Source organism: Crocodylus porosus, unplaced genomic scaffold (genome assembly GCF_001723895.1).
Source record: "Crocodylus porosus isolate Cpor-Errol unplaced genomic scaffold, CroPor_comp1, whole genome shotgun sequence".
Lineage (NCBI taxonomy): Eukaryota > Metazoa > Chordata > Crocodylia > Crocodylidae > Crocodylus > Crocodylus porosus.
Window position 1 is genome coordinate 13,346,339 of NW_017728886.1, and position 19,983 is coordinate 13,366,321.

At 43.0% G+C, this 19,983-nt stretch overlaps 1 protein-coding gene across 4 annotated transcripts in view; it reads left to right on the top strand.

Annotated features, from left to right (window-relative positions):
• The window catches only part of DPP6 (dipeptidyl peptidase like 6), a 731,733-nt gene that overhangs the window by 496,917 nt on the left and 214,833 nt on the right, over positions 1 to 19,983 (top strand). For all 4 annotated transcript variants that reach the window (XM_019530500.1, XM_019530482.1, XM_019530507.1 and 1 more), the window contains exons 4-5: positions 5,794 to 5,888; positions 11,620 to 11,694. In XM_019530500.1, coding sequence (XP_019386045.1) covers positions 5,794 to 5,888; positions 11,620 to 11,694 — 170 coding nt within the window. The remainder of the gene's footprint in view (positions 1 to 5,793; positions 5,889 to 11,619; positions 11,695 to 19,983) is intronic.

The following is a 19,983-nucleotide window of genomic DNA, read 5'->3' on the forward strand; positions in this document are numbered from 1 at the left end:
AGTGACCAGGAATAACGGTCACAAGCTGGCAGAGGGTAGGTTTAGGTTAGATATCAGGAGGCGCTACTTCATGGTCAGGGTGGCTAGGGCCTGGAACCAACTTCCAAGAGAAGTGGTGCTGGCTCCTACCCTGGGGGTCTTTAAGAGAGGCTAGATGTACACCTTGCTGGGGTCGTTTGACCCCAGTACTCTTTCCTGCCATGGCAGGAGGTTGGACACGATGATCTGCTCAGGTCCGTTCCGACCCTACAAACTATGAAACTATTACCTTGTAAAATTGACATTAAATTGTGCTGGTGCAATGTTTTCCTTTATTAACTCCTCTGTATCTTTCATTGTGTTCTTTGATAGAACTGTTCCTTCCAGTAGCGAAAAAGACAGAAAATAGTGGTGCTTGACAGCTGAAAGAAGGATGTAACATTGTCTGAAGAGTTGAGAGGTGCAATTTTCTTTTTTAGGTCTTGTCTACACTATAGAACGTCTGCCAGGAGAGTTATATCAGCATTTCCCAAATGGAGATACAGGTCTACCAGACAAATGGTCCTTTTAGTATAGTTTAAGCCAGTAGTACTCAACCTCTGGCCCGCGGGCCAGATCTGGCCTACAGAGTTGCGTCAAACAGCCGTGTGTCTGAAAATGTTGTTGTGGGGAAATGATGGCCGTGTTAATGACTCTGCTGCCAAAACTTCTGGATCTCTAAGGAGCTGTTGGGACTGGATGGCATGGCCATTAGACCAGAAGGTTGGGCACCTTTGATTTAAATTAGTTCTTCAGAAGGAGTTTGCCCTACTGGGAAAGGGACATTTTTGTTAGTAAAACTGTATCTTCCAGTACGTTTAGTTTTTGTCGGGGTTCTTTAGAAGAAGAGGTTGTATAGAGGGAGGTCGTGCTCTGAAGGAGTGCAGCCAAGTTAATTGTGATCTCCTATATTTCAGTAAAGTGAAGATCTCCCTTTTGAAAGACACGAGGGATTTTTTTCAAAAGAAACTTTAGAACGTCAGTGCCAAAGTCCAATTGACTTGAAACAGGATGAAAATCAGTTCATTTGAGTGAAATCCCTTTGAGGTTTCAGCAGGATTTTGCTAACTAAGCAGGTTAGATGTCACTGAAAACAGTTTAGCAGGATACTTCCTCTTGAAAATCACACTAAATGCTTCTTTAAAGCGTCTAAATGACACAAAAAACCTGGGCGATAGGCCAGTTTGAAAATATACTACTAGCCCTTGCCTATGATCCAGTCTTGTTCCATTAGAGTCAATAGGGGTTTGGCTACTGATTTCAGTAGAACAGGATCTGGCCACTAAGGTCCAACACATGGTTGTGTCCAACAAAGAGAGTATTCAGCTAATGGTAAGTACTATGTGTAGTTCTTCCTTATCAAATATTAGAGGATCTTAAAGCTTTTCCATTATTCTCAACAAGCGTGGAGAAAAAGTGGAAGGGCATTGGAAGGGGAAAGCTTTATGTGAGGAGTTGAGAGTTTAACCAGGGTGTTCATCATATCATAATGTGATAAGACCCCTCACTTTGCAACCTAAATCCCATTCCTTCACGCACCCATTGGTACAGATTCAGGTTCCCTACCATTGCCTCTTCTGCTTGTGATTTTCAGCCTGGGCCCATGTTCTCGGCACTCTACTCTTGAACTGTGAACGATCACACCTGGAAGGTTGTTTCTGTAGATTAGTGTTTTCATAATCATTAATAAGAGAAAAATGATTTTTTAAAAATTATTTGCAAATCAGTCAATTTCCTGGAAGTTGAAAGTGGGGGAGGAATAACCCAGGTGAATTCAGCTGTTTAAGAAAATGATCATATAATGGAATAAATGGCTTTATGCCTGAAAGTTACAATTTTCAGCAACATTTACACTGCACACCAGCCCCACCGAAAGGAAGGTATAAAAAATGAGATTCAGCGATGACCTTTATCAGCTGTGGTGACAGCTATAAATCACCCTGCAAACTCTCATCAGCTCACTGGACAGAATTCATTACAGACAAAGATTGCTGCCTTGCTTTTGTCTTTGATTGAGGTACGTCCCATTTAAATGAATGCTCCTTCACCGGAACAAATCACACGTTTCAAAACAGAAGCCCAGGAATATTATTCATTGATTCTTTTGATGACTACGATAATACGTCTTGAAGACTAGCTAAACCTTGCTCTGTTTTGCTTGGAATACAATGCAGATCAATTTGTTCTTTTTTTTCTAAGCAGACCAATTTTCTGTTCATTAATCCAGACTCTGTATTGATGACATATATTGAATATAATAGCAAGATGCACAGTCCTCACAAATCAATGCTTGTTTTCTTTCCTTTTTTAAAATAAAAAATGTGTTGTATTAGTTCCAGAAATTCGTGCAAACACAGTAGGGGTTGGATCAGATGACTCTTATGGTCTTTTCCCACCCTACAATTCTATACAATTTCTGTAAGGAAAAACGTCTTTCATCACCAACTTTCAGCCATAGTTTTGGTCATCTTGAAGAAAACACTTTTCTAAAATGGTTAGTCTTTTTAGGGGAAGGACAATTAGAAGAATAGGGAATAGTAAGACTTTAGCAGGAACATGGTTAAGGGCAGCAATAGAAATGTAATCAGCCCATGTTCTAATTATTAATAGACCTACAGGCCTGAGTTTCCATTTGACATCAAGCTTTATATGCAGATTACTGTAATTTGAAAATGTCTTGAACTATACACGCACATATTTTTGAGTGTTATAGCCAATCATATTTCAAGCAAGGCTTTTCTACTGAATTCAATATATAATTCAAATGTCTTCCAAGGTGCTTACATAGCACTCTGTTTAATGCAGTAGCATTTATGAACAATTGATTGTTAATAAATACTTAATTAGTAGAAATTTGAGAAGGGTCTTACAATTAATTTGTCATTTATTACCAGTTATATCTGCTGTCTTCATAGAAAGCAGACCTTTGCACAATCTTTTTTTGTGATAATGTGGTATCTACAGGGTAGACTCAGTTTTCAATTAAATAAACGGAAAGGATTTTGCTGATTGAGGTAGAACCACAGAACAGCAAGTGCCCATTACATAGCTTTTCCATAGTGGGTCATGTCTATCAGGAACAGAAAGTTTGCATAATTTTTTCCCCAGAAGAAAATTGCACTTCAAAGCCATGCTGGGGAGGTTTATGCAAGTAGGAGAACCAAGCTTAGTATATAAACCAGTATAAAGCAAAGCATGCCACTTTATAGGGCAGATGTCTCATCCTTTCTTTATTTGTCTTCTGGTGTTGGGGGTGAACATGGAAAGAGTGTGTTTGTTCTGCAGGCACCTAATGAAGAAACTTTCCTTCTTTATTTCCTGCAAATAAGGAATGAGTCACTTTTCTTAAATTACAGCAAATGAATTTCATTGTGTTTTATTGATTGCGCATCAGCAGTGGGGTTATGTTGCACACAGATACGTAAAGATGCTCAAGAGTTTTGCTTGTGCTCAGGTAAAGTACCATGTATCCTTGATGTAACATGGTAGTATTGTCTTGTGGAAGGAGTGCCAGACTTGGACTTGGAACACCTTGGTTCAGTTCCTATCTCTGCCATTGCTTTGGTGGGTAATATTGAGTTAATCATTTCCTGTCTTATGCCTCAATGCTTTTATTTGTGAAAGTGGGGATTATAACACCTGTCTCATTTGTAAAGTGCTTTTAGATCTATGGATCTAAAATCTAATGAGAAGAATTAGGTTTATACATTTATATTGTAGTTTCATAGACTGGTTTTGCTGATCATGAGTCTGGAATATTTTGTCTTGAGCTGAGGTTGAGCTCGGTCCTTAGAGTTCAAGATGTTAATAGGGAGGATGTCCTCAAAGTAAAAGTATTTTGGAGACTTGAAGCTGCTACAACTCTGGCTTATATAGGTAACCCTGCAGGTCTTGAGCAGTCCCTCCAGAGTACATATGAGCATTGATGCTACCCCTTTCCCCTGCATGTACTTTCTAATTCTTTAGTTAATTGTGCCATAGATTTAAGCAGAGGCACAAGAGGATAGCTCCATACATGCCCCATGTATCTCCTGGATGCTTGTGTCAATGGTGCTGGCAGATGGCAGTGGCAGCAGCTGATATTTTTCCAACCCCCTTCTTCCCCCGCCGCTCTCCCCTAAATCAGTGCCTAGAGCTGCTACCTCCGTCACCCTGCCTTAGACATGCTACTGGACATGTGCAATATGTGCCCGAAAAAGACCTATATTAGGGATGGTTTAGGATGTACATTAGGTTGGGACTGGGATTTGAGGCCAGAATAAGACTAAAATTCAGGTTTGGATTTGACCATTTTGAGGTCTGGTGATCCCTATCTGTGAAACCTTGGGGGATGGGGAATGTTGCCTGCTGATGTTGAGCTGAAATGTCTTAAATACCACTGCATCCAAACCAGGACTGGTGACAAGCCCTGTTTGGTTTGAGACCAGCTTAAACATAGGTCAGGGTATGAGGAGTCACAAAGTCCCAAGGGATTTACATTTGATTTTGTCCCTTCTTTCAATCTTGTCATCCTCAAATAATTTCTAGGCAATTGAAGAATTCTCTCATCTTTAGCACAGTTGCTGTGGGTTATGGCTGTAGTAACTAAATAAGACAGCAGCTTGAGAGAGGAAATGAAGGCCTACTTCCCTAACTGAACCTGGAGGGGAAATTTAGGTTTACTGAAGTTAATAACCCAAGTTATTAATTCAGCCAGATCACAGAGAGCGGCACTGCTTCTCTTGTGTGAAAACTTCCATGGGATCTGTTGATAACGAAGCGATCAGGACTTCAATTTACTTGAGAGGCAGCCACCCCTGCTGCAGCATGCTGTACTGGGACACAAGTTTGTTCCTGACACGGAGAGATAAAAGCAACCTTCAAACAGCCTTTTGTGCTGTAGCTTGGTTTTTTCCTGCTGGTTTAGCAGCTGAGGACTGGCTGCACCTGACTCTCCATTAGCCGGATCTGAGAAGAACAGTTCATTTTATTGTTTCAGTGTTGTTATATTATTCTAATAACTCTACCTGGGCCATCCTCATTCAGTTTGTATTGCAGCCACTTGCTGTATTCTTTTTGTCAAATTAAACTTGAGAGTCCCCACACCCAGAAATGACTTCTTTGTCACAGCAGCAACCACACCATGATGGGCCCTGTTCCTTGACTGGGATTCCCGGAAAGTGCCACTGTTGACATGATTAATACAAGTAGCTATAAATTAGGTGTGTGGTGCCATGAAGCAATAGTCAATTCCTACCATGTTTCTGCTTCAGATACTAGTTTGCAGGAAGGAAGAAGGTCAGAGTCGGTAATGATTGCCCCGACACTCTATTGTGGTAACAAATGCTCATTTGTGGATGCATACTAACTGACTTGGAAACCAAACCCGATGTGGAGCAAGCTCCCACAGAGAACTAAACGTCTCAAACCTTGCTGTTTTCTGCTTTAAGGCATTTCTTTGCCTGTGCCCCCTCTACAATAAAAATATGGGAGGGCAGTGGCCAGTGTGTGTACACACGTGTGCGCTAAAATAAATACTCCTTTGAAAACAGTTTCCATGGGGAGAGGATGGGGTGGGAGAAGAAACCTATTACAGATGTTATTCATGTTACTTAAAACACTAGCAGAAGGTGCACAGATACTTTGGCGATGGACAGAACAGGACGGAGGAGATCAGAACTGAGGTGTCATAACAACAGGACATTTCTCATCAGCTCTGTTTGGCACAAATCTGTAGTTAAGTCTGCATAACTCCATTGGTGAAAATCTGGCTGACTTCTCTTTTTTTCCCTTCAGATAAAGAATTCATTTATAGAAATCGGAACGGCACCGTAATTCTGCGGAATGTTGAAACAAACAATTCAACGGTATTAATAGAAAACAAAAAAATTGTAAGTATTTTCTTTAATGAACAAGATAATTTCAGCGTTTTTGTGCCTTTGGGTCAATAAAGCAGAAAATGACTTTTAGCTTTCAACTTCTTGTACTGTCAAGCAGAAGCAATAAACTTGTAATACCGTGGGCTAAGCAAGGATAATGTGAAACTGAAACCATGCTTTCTCTATTAAGGTAGGAGCTCAGTTTCCTTCATTGTACTAAAAACACTCTACAAGTATTTGAAGCAAGTCTTGCATATAATATATAATTGAAAGATAAAGAGCAATTTTACACATTTACTTTTCAGAACATCACAATAATGTGTTTATAATTTGCCACAGATTGCCGGGATTTTTCTCAACTCTCCTCCTCTCAAACAACTATTTTTCCAACGCTTTGAGAAATGCTGATTTCAACTTGTATTCAGATGATGAAAGTAAATGTTGTTTAACAGGAAAGTTTCTGAATAGCGGGGCATCATGTTATATGGGGTTACCGGAAAAAAGCATTATTGGAATAAGGCACTAAAAAACAGTTATTGAAGTAAATTGGGGAATCTGTTTGCATTTAAGGCAGAATAGTGTCTATGTAGAAGATAATGCAGGTGTTTTGTAATGTTAATTAATGTACCAAATGAACCCCAAAGGAAGTCAGAGGTTACTACTTTAAATACTAAGAGCTTATCAACATTCCTCAGGAAAAAGAATAGGTAAGTTAGTAAATGCCAGTTGCCTGATAAAGTGTAGTTTTGCATTTGCAGGGGCAATGAATTATGAACCCTGTTGCTTTTCTAAGATCATTGGTCATGCATTTGAACTAAACATTTTATTGATTTTATGAACTAAACATTATTTTTTTTCTGTGGAGGGGACAAAGTAGAAGCAAAGATAAATATTGCAATAAATTGGAGTTTAGGGAACGGAAAATGTGCATCAGCCCCCAAAAGCTGGAGGGAACAGGGTTGAATGTTAATGACATTCCTCAGCCTGACAAAGGGTTTTTAAACCCAAAAGCTTGCTAAAACTTTTCCAATTATTTAAGTTGGTTTAATAAAAGATTGATATCTTTGATTAGACCAGCTGAAATTCACCCAAGGAAACTTGTCCGCCAATGACAATGTGTGTCCTCCACTGATGCTTCAGCAAACTTCAAGATATGCCTGTGGGACTGAACAATTAAGCCTATTAGAGCTGATTCCTACAGGTTCTTGTACCACTTAGCCCCTTTAGCAGAGATTTTGAGGGCAGGTAGGGATGGAGCAGCAGGGCTATGCTTAAAGCTGAGGGTTTTGTTTTCTATCCCTCTATGGATGTCTTCATACTTCTAGGATTTCCCATTTCTGTTGTACCCCATTCTGCTCAGTCAGAGGAGAAGATCTACAGCCTCAATGGTACCATGTTCATTATTTAACACTGGTGCTCTGATATAGGAGGGTTTGATTTTTTTTCTTGCCATATGAATCTCTTCCAACCTTCCTTCCCAGCCACCCGAGCTAATATAGTCCCATTTTGCTTTCTGTTCCACTTACTGGAAGCAGCCTTCATGGAAGCCATTTAGCCAACCTCTTTCGTTGGGGAATCCCTCACAGGCAATTAAGCTGCCTTTCTGCCAGTCTTGACCTAGTGGAACAGTGCAGGGTAACATTGCATTTCTCTTCCTCCAGGTTTTGGCTCAATTAAAAATGGTTCTCTTTCCGAAATCCAGGCAGTACATCTGTTTGCAAATACAGTGCAAAGCCGAAGCATGCTCAACACAATTACAGAAAAGGTGTAGCGAACAGGTCTGGAAATTACAGCATTAACTCAGTCTTTGGGGGGAAAAGGGAATAGAAACACATCTTTGCTTCAAGAACACAATAAGAATGCATTCCAAATTGCCTTTGCTCTACAGCAATCTCATATTGTTCATACACTGCTGAGGGGCTGATACCTGCGCATTTTATCATTGTACTGGATCCAGCCTGAAAGGCCACATGTTTTAATTTAACCTTCACACCTTGCCATATCTCCAAAACTACTGTTTCACCATCACTGGAAGGCCCTTCTTATAAGTACTTTGTCCACAGACAGGTGCTGCACATCTAATTACATCAGTCACTTATTCACTGACAATTTTACAGAGAAAATCCACCAATTCAGTTGAACCACAGAGAGTCCTGGCCCAGAGCTAAAGAAGGGGGACAATAAATCAACAGCATATGCTTTTAAGCACATGCTGCTAGTACCTCGGTGTATGTCTTGAGCATTTGGAAGTGGAGTCTAGTCCAGGTTTGCATTTTTCTGCTTGTGAAAAAAGGCCATTGCCATCCATGTCTTTTGGGAGTTTTTTAAAGAGGAACTGTATCATAGATCAGATATCATGTTTTTACCCTAGAAAAAAAATCACAAGTCCCCCGTGTTCTCATAGTTTCATAGTAGCAGCATAGTAGCTAGGGTCAGGAGGGACCTGAACAGATCATCTAGCCTTACTCCCTGCCACAGGCAGGAATGAATGCTGGGTTCACAAGACCCCAGACAGGTGATCATCTAATCACTTTTTGAACTTACCCGAGGTAGGGGCGAGGACCAGTTCTCTAGGAAGTTGGTTCCAGATTCTGACCACCCTAACTGTAAAATATTGCCTGCTGATCTCTAACCTAAACCTGTTCTCCGTCAGCTTATTACCATTGTTCCTCATCACCCCAGGTGGTGCTGGAGAAAATAGGGATCTTCCTATTTGCTGATGATGTCCCTTGACAAGTTTGTAGCAGTCACCAGGTCCCCCCTCAGCCTCCTCTTGCCAAGGCTGAATAGGTTCAGGTCCCTCTGTCTCCTCGTAGGGCCTGTCCTGCTGCCCTCCCACCAAACAGGAGGCCCTCCTCTGAACTCTCTCCAGGCTGGCCACGTCCCTTTTAAAATGCAGCGTCCAGAACTGGACACAGTACTCCAACTGCGGCCTGACCAGTGTCGCATAGAGGGGGAGGATCACCTCTCTGGACCGGCTTGAGGTGCATCTGTGGATGCATGACAGCGTATGGCTGGCCTTGCTGGCTGCAGTCTGGCATTGGCAGCTCATGTTCATGTTGGAGTCAGTAATGACTCCAAGATCCCTTTCCACCTCTGTGCTTTCAAGAGGGGAACTCCCCAGCCTGCATGTATGCTGTGGAGTCCTTCTCCCCAGGTGCAGCACCCTGCATTTGTCTATGTTGAACCCCATCCTATTCTTGTCTGCTCACTTTTGTAGTCTGTCTAATTCTAGTTACAGCCTCTCTCTCCCTTCAAGTGTGCCCACCTCGCCCCACGTCTTAGTGTCATCAGCAAATTTGGACAGCGTGCTTTCAACCCTGTCCAAGTCGCTCATGAAGATGTTAAACAGTGCAGGTCCGAGGACTAAGCCCTGGGGGACCCCAGTGTTCACATCTCGCCAGGCTGAGTATGATGCATCCACCACTACTCTCTGGGTGTGCCCCATCAGCCAGTTTTTTACCCATCCAACTGTGTAGGCATCAATGCCACAGTCACTTAATTTATTGATGAGGGTGGGGTGAGAGACAGTGTCAAAGGCCTTCTTAAAGTCTAGAAAGACTACGTCCACGGCGACACCATTATCCAAGGATTTAGTTACTTAGTCATAAAAGGCAACCAGGTTGGTTAGGCAGGACCTACCTTTGATGAACCCATGCTGGTTGCCCCTGAACATGATCTCCCTGTCTTCTCTTCTTTTCATTTCCTGCCAGCCTACAAGGTCTTGAGTTCAAGTGTAACTATCTTTGCCAGGAGAGTTGAATTGAGTTTCCTCCAGTTCCAATGAGTTGTGCTATTTGGGTCAGTGCAGAACTGTCTCAGGTCTCATGCCTCCTCCCATATGATGTAAGAATATCATCATCCCAAGTCTGTGGCTCTTTCTTTTACTCATTGTCTGCTTGGCAGTGCCATGTGTTGGGTGTAGACTAGCTGGAGCTAGAGGCATATGTTGAACTCTTTTTCCAGCTGCATGTGATGACGGTGTTTATGGCTGTTCTGTGCTGTTCGTCCCACAGAGAACTGCACTCTGTCTAAAGAAGCTGCCCAGATTTGTTTAACAACTAACAGCTCTTCACTGAACTCAAGCTTTTTAAAATTTGCTATGGCTTTGAATAGACTTTCACTGTCTATTCTTTAGTCCACTGCCTCTTGATTTTTTTACCTTTCAGGTAGCCCACTTCTTTCCATCTCTGCAGCTGTCTGGTTGCCCCCAAAGCATATATGCATTCTGCAGAGGATGGAGCAAGAAGCTCCATGTGGCAAACCGCACCTCTGCATCAGAGAGCCACTGCTGTGCCCTGCTTTGACATGCTGCCTTTCTCTCCTTGCATCCTGGCTTTGTGTTGCAACTTGGCCTGTCTTCCTTCCTCTGCATTATTGCTATATCTGCAAACAAAGTCTGTCTTCATGCTGATAGTGCTGGCAGGCACACTCTTCCTGGCACCCCTCCATCCTAAACTGCTTTCTCTGCTCCCTGCCTGCCTTTGCCTTTGGATGTCCCATCTGATTCCTTATGTGCTCGGGCATCTCAAGTACTCCCTCTGACCTTGCAGAGGTGTCCTGCTTCTGCAATACTATACATGTTCCCCAAGCCCAAGGTCCCCTTCTGTTATGCCACTAAGTAATCTTTCAAAGAATGCCGTCCAATTTGTCAGATAGAGTCAGGTTTAAAAGCAAGCAAAAGAAAGGTATACACAAGTGACCTCTTTTTGCCTTTGGCATGCTGTGAGCTGGCAATATGTATTAAAATGCAGCAAAGAGGGGAAGAGCCATCAGCACTATAAAAGTTAGAGGTAGCGCAGGAAAGAGAAAACTGGACGAGCATTGTGCATTTCAGGATCTGCTCTCTATTAAGTCTAATAGATCTAGAGCTAGAATTTAACTGTCTGCAAAGGGCTGAGCAAAAGGGGAGGTCTGCAAAAAGCTCTGGAAGCAGCCCCTGAAGAGATTTGAGACCAGGACACCTTTTAAGGCACCGCTCCCTTAGAGTAGGGGGTAAGCAGTTGTAACAGTTTGCTGATGACCTGTGATCCAGTGATTCTGCTACTTGGATGGACCAGTGATTCTGATGCTGTCCAGTTTGGGAGGAACTGAGTGGTACCAGGTTTCCCCTTTTCTCTTCCTCCTCCAAACACATTCCTGCCCATCTGGTACAGGTCTGCACTCTAGGTTAGCACCTTAACAGTTCTGAACTATGCAGTTCTGCCCTGTCGGGTCCAAAGTACAGGTTGCCTGCCTAATTATGGTAAGGGGATGGGGAGCTTGATTCCTTGGGCAGCTTCATTGACCAAGTCACAATGTAATTTTCATATGTCACCATGTGGTGTGCCATCCCCTGGTTCCTGCTTAAGGAGTCCACAGCCTAAGAAGGAGCAAACATTGGCTCAATATTGTAAAAGTGGATGCGACCTCCTCAGTATGGCATTATCTTTGGTTTCATCCCCTTGTTTTAGTGCACATTCACCCTGCTCCTCCTCCAACAACTTTTTTGGTGTGGCTTTGTGTAGATGGTACTGGAGATGGACACAAACGTGAGGGAAGGGAATAACCAAAGGACACAAATGTGTGAGAAAGTGACACAGAGTGGTGCAGATTCCTAGCTCCACCTGCACCTTTTGGAGGTTTGCAAGGGATAATCAAACAGCACTTTTCTCCCTGTACCTGCCCTCAAATTAAGTCCAGACATGGGTTGTTGTAAACCTGTAAAATTACGTGTCTATTTTAATATCTGTTTGTTTTCTAGGTTTCCTTAAAAGCTATTCGGTATGAAGTGTCACCTGACCGGGAGTATGCACTTTTTGCATTTAACATTGAACCGGTGAGTAAATTGACTTGATTTTATTTTATTTTATTTATTGACACATTTTATTAGTCTTCCCTCCACCCCACCAACTTCGATGATGCTGATACACTGCTCAATTCAACTGATCACTTTAAAACAAATAAACCAAAAAAGGCCCTTCACGGCCACCGGATATATTTTCTAAGCATGTCACACTGCCATCTAGTAGAAAGGAAAGGTATAAATAACACCACTGAGAAAACACTGTCAGTGCCAGAGTTTTATAGGCTTTGGGAGATTATAAGGACATGTCTTTGCTACAAGGATTTCTGTTCCCCCTTTGTGTAATTTTTTTCCATGACTCCTTTCTCAGTCATGCTATAAATTTCTTCCCAAGAACAAAAAGCAACTGTCAGTGTCTCCCACAACCGAAATAATACATTAATTATGGTGTCACTGTTCCCAGTGCTGCAGTTAAGGTTGAGCTATCACTTTCATTATAAACCCGTTTCTTCAGCAGTTTAGACATAAATCAACTATAAAAATTCACCCCAGGTTACCACTAAGTTTTAGACCAGGGCTATCTTTTTCCCCAAATTAAAAAGGAAATAAGTGCTAACTGATCATTTTTAAATGATACTGAAGTAAGAGAAAGAGTGAAATTTTGTAGTATGGGATGCTTTCTGGGGGGCTTGCATGAAGCTTATTTTCTTTGATTAGGAAAACCTGAAAATTTTGAGTGATGAGTGGTTAGCACTGTCTGGGGATGTTAATAAGCACAGAAGTTTTACTTTCGTCATTTATAATAGCACCAGTGTGTTACAGTAGAAATAGCTCACCCATTGTCTCTTGGTGTCTTGTGCTTAAATAATGAAACAAGTTTTAAGCAATTACTGAAAGGACTGGCAAATTTCTATTGCTTTGGAGAGATCAGGCAGAAAGCAGGCAGGACACCGCCTTAGGGCTTTTGTACTCGCCATGTTTTTTGCCCTTTCTGACACTAACTTGTTCACAAGTTTCTGTAAGTGATGGCCTGCTTTGTCATATGCTATGAACGGACTTGAAGAGAACATGGGTGCTAAAGAGAAAGGAATAAAGTCATTTAAATAAGAAGGGTAGAAAGCAGGGGAGGAAAGGATAGGAGGAGGGAGACAGGCTAAGATAGCTGAAGAGATTAAAAGGAATAAACAAAGTAGTTAACACATTGAGGCACACGAGGGTTATAGAAGCTAGTCCAGGTAATGGGACAAGAATCCAGAGTCTCTGCAGAAACCGTACTTAACACAATCCAGTCTCTGGATGATTGCTCATTTCCCAGTTCCATGCTCAAGTTTTTCAGTAAAGTTTTGTTGTTTAACAAAAGCTGCTCTGAGGTCAGCGGTGAAATGTCCAGGGAGATTAAAGTGTTCTGCCGCAGACGTGTCTGTCTTTTTGGAATCAATTTCAAATTGGTGTCCATTCAGTCTTTCAAACAGAGATTGCCCTGACTGCCCAATGTAGACCAACTGTAAGAAAGGGATGGTGTTGGTAGAGAGGCAAGTAATTAGCCCCATATGTTACAACCCATGTTGTTTGGTCCACTGATGATGTGGTCTTTGTTGATGAGGGGGCCCAGCTGCATCTGGTTCTGTAACAAGGCCTGGCTCAGTGAGAATAGGAGTCAGGTAGTCTGTTGCTGGAGAGGTGCTTGAGGTTGAGGGGCTGCCTGTCCTGCTTCTCATCTCACTTCTTCATTGGATGTATACTTGATCAACAGTGGTATAAATGACAGTAGAGTAATGCCTAGAGGTAGATTAAGCTCATGTAGCATGGCACTGGAACCTTTTGGAGTCATTTGCATGGACTGCTTCACCCGGGAAGCAACCTGCTGAAAAATGGTCCTTCATTCGGATTGAACTGAACACTAGTGAAAAACCTTTTCTTAATGTGCATGTTCCAAAGGTTAGAAGTCTGCTGAAGAAGTCATTGCAGGGTTTTGAAGGAAAGAGCATCATAGGCTTGGAAAGAGCTTTAAGGACCATCTAGTCCAACCTCCAGCACAGATACGGGACGTGCTGTTCCTAGCCCATTCCAGACAGATGCCCGCCCAGCCTTTTCTTGAAAACCTCCAATAAAAGAGAATCCATAACTTCCCTGCCTACCTTGTTCCATTGTCCTACTGTTCTTACAGTTGGGAGGTTTCTCCCGAGAGTTTATTTTAGTCTCCTTTGTTGCAGGGTGAACCCTTTGTCTCCTCTCCTGCACTCCTCTGCAAAGGAGAATTGGACTTCTTAACCTTTTTCATGGCAGCCTTTCAAACGTTTGAAACTGCTCTCTTGTCCTCTCTACTTCCCTCCACGAACTCCTTCTCTGGGCAAAAGATAGATCTAACTCTCTTATCTTTTTCCAGCTATTATCTTTGTCACTCGCTTTTGGATCCTCTCCTGCTTCCCTACATTCTTCTTAAAATGCAGCCTCCAGAACTGGACACAGCACTGCAGCTCACACATAACCAGCACCAAGAAGAATGGTACTGTTACCATTTCCTTTGGTGTTTAGCATGCAATACTTCTATAAATGCATCTCCAAATTATGTTTGCTTCTTTCGCAACAGCATCACAGTAGCGGATCATTTTGAGGTTGTGATCCAGCAAAACTGCCAGATCCTTCTTGGTAGTTACCCACCTTCTATATGTGTGCATTTGGGTTTTTTTTCCTAGATGTAGCCCCTTCCATTTATTTTTGCTAAATTTTCATTTGTCATTGATAGTCCAGGTCTCTCATTTATCAGGAGCCCTTTGAATTCGAATCCTATCTTCCATGATGTTTACAGCTCCTTCCAGTTTTGCGTCATCTGCGGACCTGATTGATAAGCCCTCTTCATTCCTGCAAACAAATAATAATAAAAAAAAGTTTAAACAGCTCTGGACCCAGAACAGGCCCCTATGGAAACCCATGTGAGACCTCCTGCCATTCTGGCATTGATCTATTTATGGCTCCTCTTTGCTTGTGGTTGTTTAATCAATTCTGTATTCACCTAATGGCAATTCTGTTTAGCCCAAACAGAGACATAACAATGCAGCCGGGAGCAGTAACGGCCAGCATGATCATGCCCACCCCAAGTCGGCACCCAGGGCAGCTGCCATAGTCACCCCACCCCCGTTGCACTAACAAGGCCACATATTTCCAGCTTTCTTAGAGAATGCCACATGAGAATGTGTCAGAAACCTGTCTAAGGTCATTGTATATTAAGTCTACTGTATTTCCCTCATCTACTAAGCTAGATATCCTGTTTCTCTTACATTTTAAAAAGTTTTCGTATAGAAGAGCCTGCCTAATGTTATGATTTCACAAGCAGAAAGGAGCACCTGTAGAGCTCCTCTTGTAATTAGTATAGGAACTGGCCACTCTGGAGGGAAAAAATTATTTGAAACACTGCCAATTAAATCACTGAATTTGCATGGTTCCCTTCTGGGATTAACATCTAGAGAAAGCTCTGGGAAAGAACACCTCTTGGTTACCTTCAAATACTCGTGACCATGTTGTGGAGAAGAAACCACAAATTTCCACTACTTATCATCTTCCCCCAAAATGTACATGCATTTCCAAATGCCACTGGCCAAGAGTCCCAGCATGTAGCTAGGCTGAGGTAAGTGGAGCACTAGCTTGGGATACTGTTTTTGAAGAGGTTGCCAGCAGCATCTCACAGCCCTCTGACCCCATCTCCTCCCTATTTTAAGACACCCACATTGCTAGTTATGCCTCTGCCAGGGCCTGTTCCCTTGCGCCTCTTCCATGGTCCCTTGTAAGTCAAGTCTGATCCCTGTTTTCAGAAGAATTCCTCCTATAGGCGGTGATATGTTCCTTCCACGCGTCCCTTCCTTCTTCACCTCCAAACTTGGATGCAGAGATCTATGGAAATCAAAGAAAAATAAAGAATGTTTTTTGCAACTATTTAGTTGGTCTAATAAAAGATATCACCTCAGCCAACGGTTCTGCAATTTTTTTGCCTGTAAATCAAACAGCTAAAACCTGTATCCCTGAGATCCATGGAAGTTTTTCAGTGGGATATCGGGGATCCTTGCAAAGAGGTTTCTCAAATGTGCAGCCGTAGAGAGCAATGTGTATTCATGCTTAATAGTCCTTCCTGATGCCTCAAACTATTAGGAAAGGAAAATGTTAGCTTCAAGAATGGAAATCACCCTCTACACAGATTTTGGAATGTTTCATAATCTGTAGCCCTGTGTGTTGTTAGCCCCAATGCCCAATTTACAAAGCTAGGCACTTAAATTAGGGGGCTTCTCTTTGTATCTGAATGTTCAGATGAACATTTAGACATTTCAAGCAGGCATTTGAGCATCTAAGTGCTGACTTGAGAACCCTGATGTAACATTAAGGCCTGTAAATTAATAAAAATGTTCTCAAGGCATTCATATCTCAGACTGTTACAGCAGCAGTATTTAAACATACAGAAGAAACCTCTAATTTCTTAAAAGGAACCCCTTTAGCTCCATATTTTCAACCTGGCACCTTATTTATTTTCATACTTGAATAATTTACCCATAAACTTTGTTTGTGGCTCTTTGATTATTGGCATGTGCAATAACTAGTACTCAATTACTTATCCAGATTTATTGTCATTTTATATGCAGACTGTGGTTGTAAATGACCTCATATCAGTAAACTTTTCTTATTTTCTCATTTGCCTAGTCAGATGAAATTAAAACGCTGCTGGTTTCTGCAATGTGGAAGCTCCAAAGAATTGATTATCTCTGGACCATGGGAACAGCAAAAGCCCACAAAGTTTCAGGAACTATGTTAGCCATCACATTTTCATAAGTTTTGCTTTAGTTCCACAAGTTCTTTAAAAAATTGTGGAAACTGGTACACTGATTCTATACAGAGTATAATAATGTTCTTAACTAAGGATTTCCATTACATCATTGATTATATACAAGATATTTTATTAATAAGTTGTGAATTGTATGTATATTGAGAGGCTGTTAGCCTTGTTAGTCTGAAGTCAGGCAGAAGGCAGGGCAGGTTGGCACCTGAAAGGCTAACTTTGTTCAAAGATGCATGAGGTTTCATTGGGAATAGCCTACTTTGCCAAATGCCTCGCCCAACTCCTCTTGAACTTTCTTCTACCTCATGCTGAAGAAGTCATCTCATGGGGCAGTTGACATGATTAGGGACCTACCAAATACACAATTTCACAGATTTCAATGAAATCGTGTTATACGCTGTCTCCTGTGAAATAGCCAGTTCCCTGTATAAAAGCACAGGGAGCCAGCTGTGTTCAACAAGCTGGCACTGCCATGGGGTCAGGTACGCATGGTGCTGCAGACTCCAGCCTGCTGCCCTCCGTGCCGAAGCCAGGCTCTGCGCAGCATCCGCCTCTCCGCCACCTCACCTTGCCTCGCCTCAAGCCTGCGCCCGCCCATGGTTGCCTCTCCCGCCGTCCCCCAGTTTCTACGAGAGGGATAAGCTGCTTCTACCACCAGACACTGCTTTGGGGACTGAGGTGGGGCAGAGAGCCCAAGCCAGGGCTAGGGCTGGAGCCCTGACCTTCCCCTCCATGCCCTCCCTGGCCCACTGCACCCTGCCCTCATGGCTGTGCCCCTGCAGGCAAGCAGAGGCTGTCAGCTGGGCACAGCTGGGGCCACTGCTGTGTGCACCCTGAAGCACCAGGGGCTCCTGGCTGGGGAAATGCCAGTCCCCTGGGACAAGCGTGGCAACGAGCAGAACTATTTCCATGGGATGACGTGTCAGAAATGGCCACCCGTGGGTGGTGGCAGGGACACAGGTGTCTCTGAGCTGAGGCACCAGGGTCTGAGGGCAGGGGAAGGGGAGCAGTTTGTAACACCCCTCCTGGCCCTTTAGCAGGGGTCCCTGCTTCTGCCTTTGCCTCTGTGGCACGCACCCTTACACGGGACACAGGGGACTGGGAACCAGTGGTAGCTTTTATAACTGGAGACGCAACCACACAGGAAGGCCCTTGCCATCTCTCCATGGCACCTTCCTGTGGCCCCGGCATACCCTCCTCAGATCACTGAGTCCATATGACACATCTACCAGCCAGCCCTGTGCTCTGCTGCTTTCTTTTACCCCATGTGCCACCAACCCAGAGCCCCTTCACTTTGAAGGCAGAAGGTAACAATTCCCTTTCCCAGTCTCACTCTTCAGCATCTGATAGCAGCCTACTTCTCGCCTTGTCTCTCCAATGTTATATAGAACAATTTATATATATATATATATATATATATATATATATTAAATTCCCAGTCCAACTGTGGACACGTCAGTGACTGTCTACAAGTATCCCTGGGCCATGTAACCTCAACTGGGTCAGCCTCCTACTGAGTACAGGAACTGTTTAATCACTACACTTAAACTGCTTGTTTACTCAGTAAGGATCACCCTCCACCCCTTGAAGAGGGTGATAATTACTGAATTAACAAGCCAGGCAGCTCCAGCTAGGGCTTTCAATCAATGCCTTGGAGGGAGGGACTTGCAGCACTGCTCAGCTAATCAAAGGCGTTGGGGTGCTCTTTGCTCTGCCTTCAAAATGGGAGCCCCAGCCATGATACAGCTATGAAATCAGGAGACCCAGCTGTGGTACAGCTGTGTAATTGGCCACCAGGGCCCATGAATCTGGTAGGTCCCTAGACATGATCTGTGTTACCCTCCAGGTCCAGGAAGAGTGTTGGAAATAACATTGGGCTTTCACTGACCTTACAAAGGCCTTTGGCTCTATCAATTGCAAAGCCTTGTGGAAGGTATTGGTCAGATTTGGAATCCCAGAGAAATATGTCAGGTTTCTGAGACTTCTCCATGACCAGATGACTGTGGCTGTTCTTTGTGGAAGATTGGAGACAGATTCATTTTTCATTCAAACAGGGGTCAAGCGAGTGTGTGGCATCACCCCAATTTTGTTTTTCATTTTTTGACCATTATTCTGGTTCTCATTAAGGGCCACTGATGTTCCAGAAGTGACACTGAATACTGAATTAAGGGAGGGCTTTTCAGTCTGGGGTATTTCTGCAAAGACCAAAGAATTCAAAACAACCATCCTTTATCTACTGATGATTTTGCCATCTTTCCATATGCTGAGGAAAACCTCTAGGCTGCAGTGGATCTCTTTGCAGATGCCCGCTGAACTTTGGGCCTCTCTCTCAACATCAAGAAGACTAATGTGCTCTATCAGCCTGCCCCAGACCACAAATGTGACTCCCATTCTTCAAATTTACCGCCAAGGGAAAGACCCTGGAGGTAGTCAAGCACTTCCCTTACCTGGGTAGCCACCTCTCTCAGAAAGTGAACATCTATAAGGAGATCCAGCACAGGATCTGGTGCACAAGTGTCATCTTCAGGAAGTTACTCTGACATATTTTTATTAATCATGATCTCCAGAAAGATACCAAGATCCAGCTTTTCAGCACAATCCTTGTCTCCAATCTCCTCTACAGATGTGAAACGTAGATGACCTACCATTGCCATCTCAAGAACCTGTAAAGGTATCACTAGCAATGCCTCCAGAAAATCCTCCACATCATTTGAGAAGATCACTGTACAAATATCAGCATCCTTGCTGAAGTTAATGTTAGCAGCATTGACTTGGTGCTTGTCAAGCACCAGCTTTACTGAACTGGACATTGCATGCAAATGCCTGACTCTTGGCTCCCAAAATAAGTGCTCTACTCCCAGCAAAGTAGCAGCCTGAGATCTCACAGTGGCCAAAGGAAGTGCTACAAGGACATCCTACTACACCAGCTATTAAACAGATACCAACATCAAGAGGTTGAGCTAGCTGCTAATCAGCTCCAACAGTGCCACAACCTCAACCAAGCAACAGCCTGCTTTGAAGTAAAGCATCTAGCCCTCAAAGCAGAAAAGCAGCAGCCAAGGAAAGAAAATGAGACAAGTTCTAGCCTATGGCCTACTCCCCTCTGTGGAAAGGCCTGCAACTTCCATGGAAGGATCTGTCACTCTTAAGTCACTTGATACACATCAATGGTAGAGCTCAACCTCAGATTGAGGGGATTGCCAGTGATGACAACCCTGACCTAGCGTGTGCTATATATGTACTGTTATCCTTTTGGACAGCATTATCTATATCATAGCATGTATCCAATAAGAAATGAATTAAACGGCTTCTTTCATTTTTAGTATTAACAGATTTTGAAGTTAGGTTTCTGCCGTTGACAGTGAAGACAAGTAGCTGGTGTGTCACGTGCAAAACAAGGGGAAGCCAGTGGAAGGGTAAAGCTGTACTGAGTTTGGTAGGCATCCATTCATTAGGCCGAGGGCTTTCTTATAAAATGATTGGGGAATAAAATCAAGCAA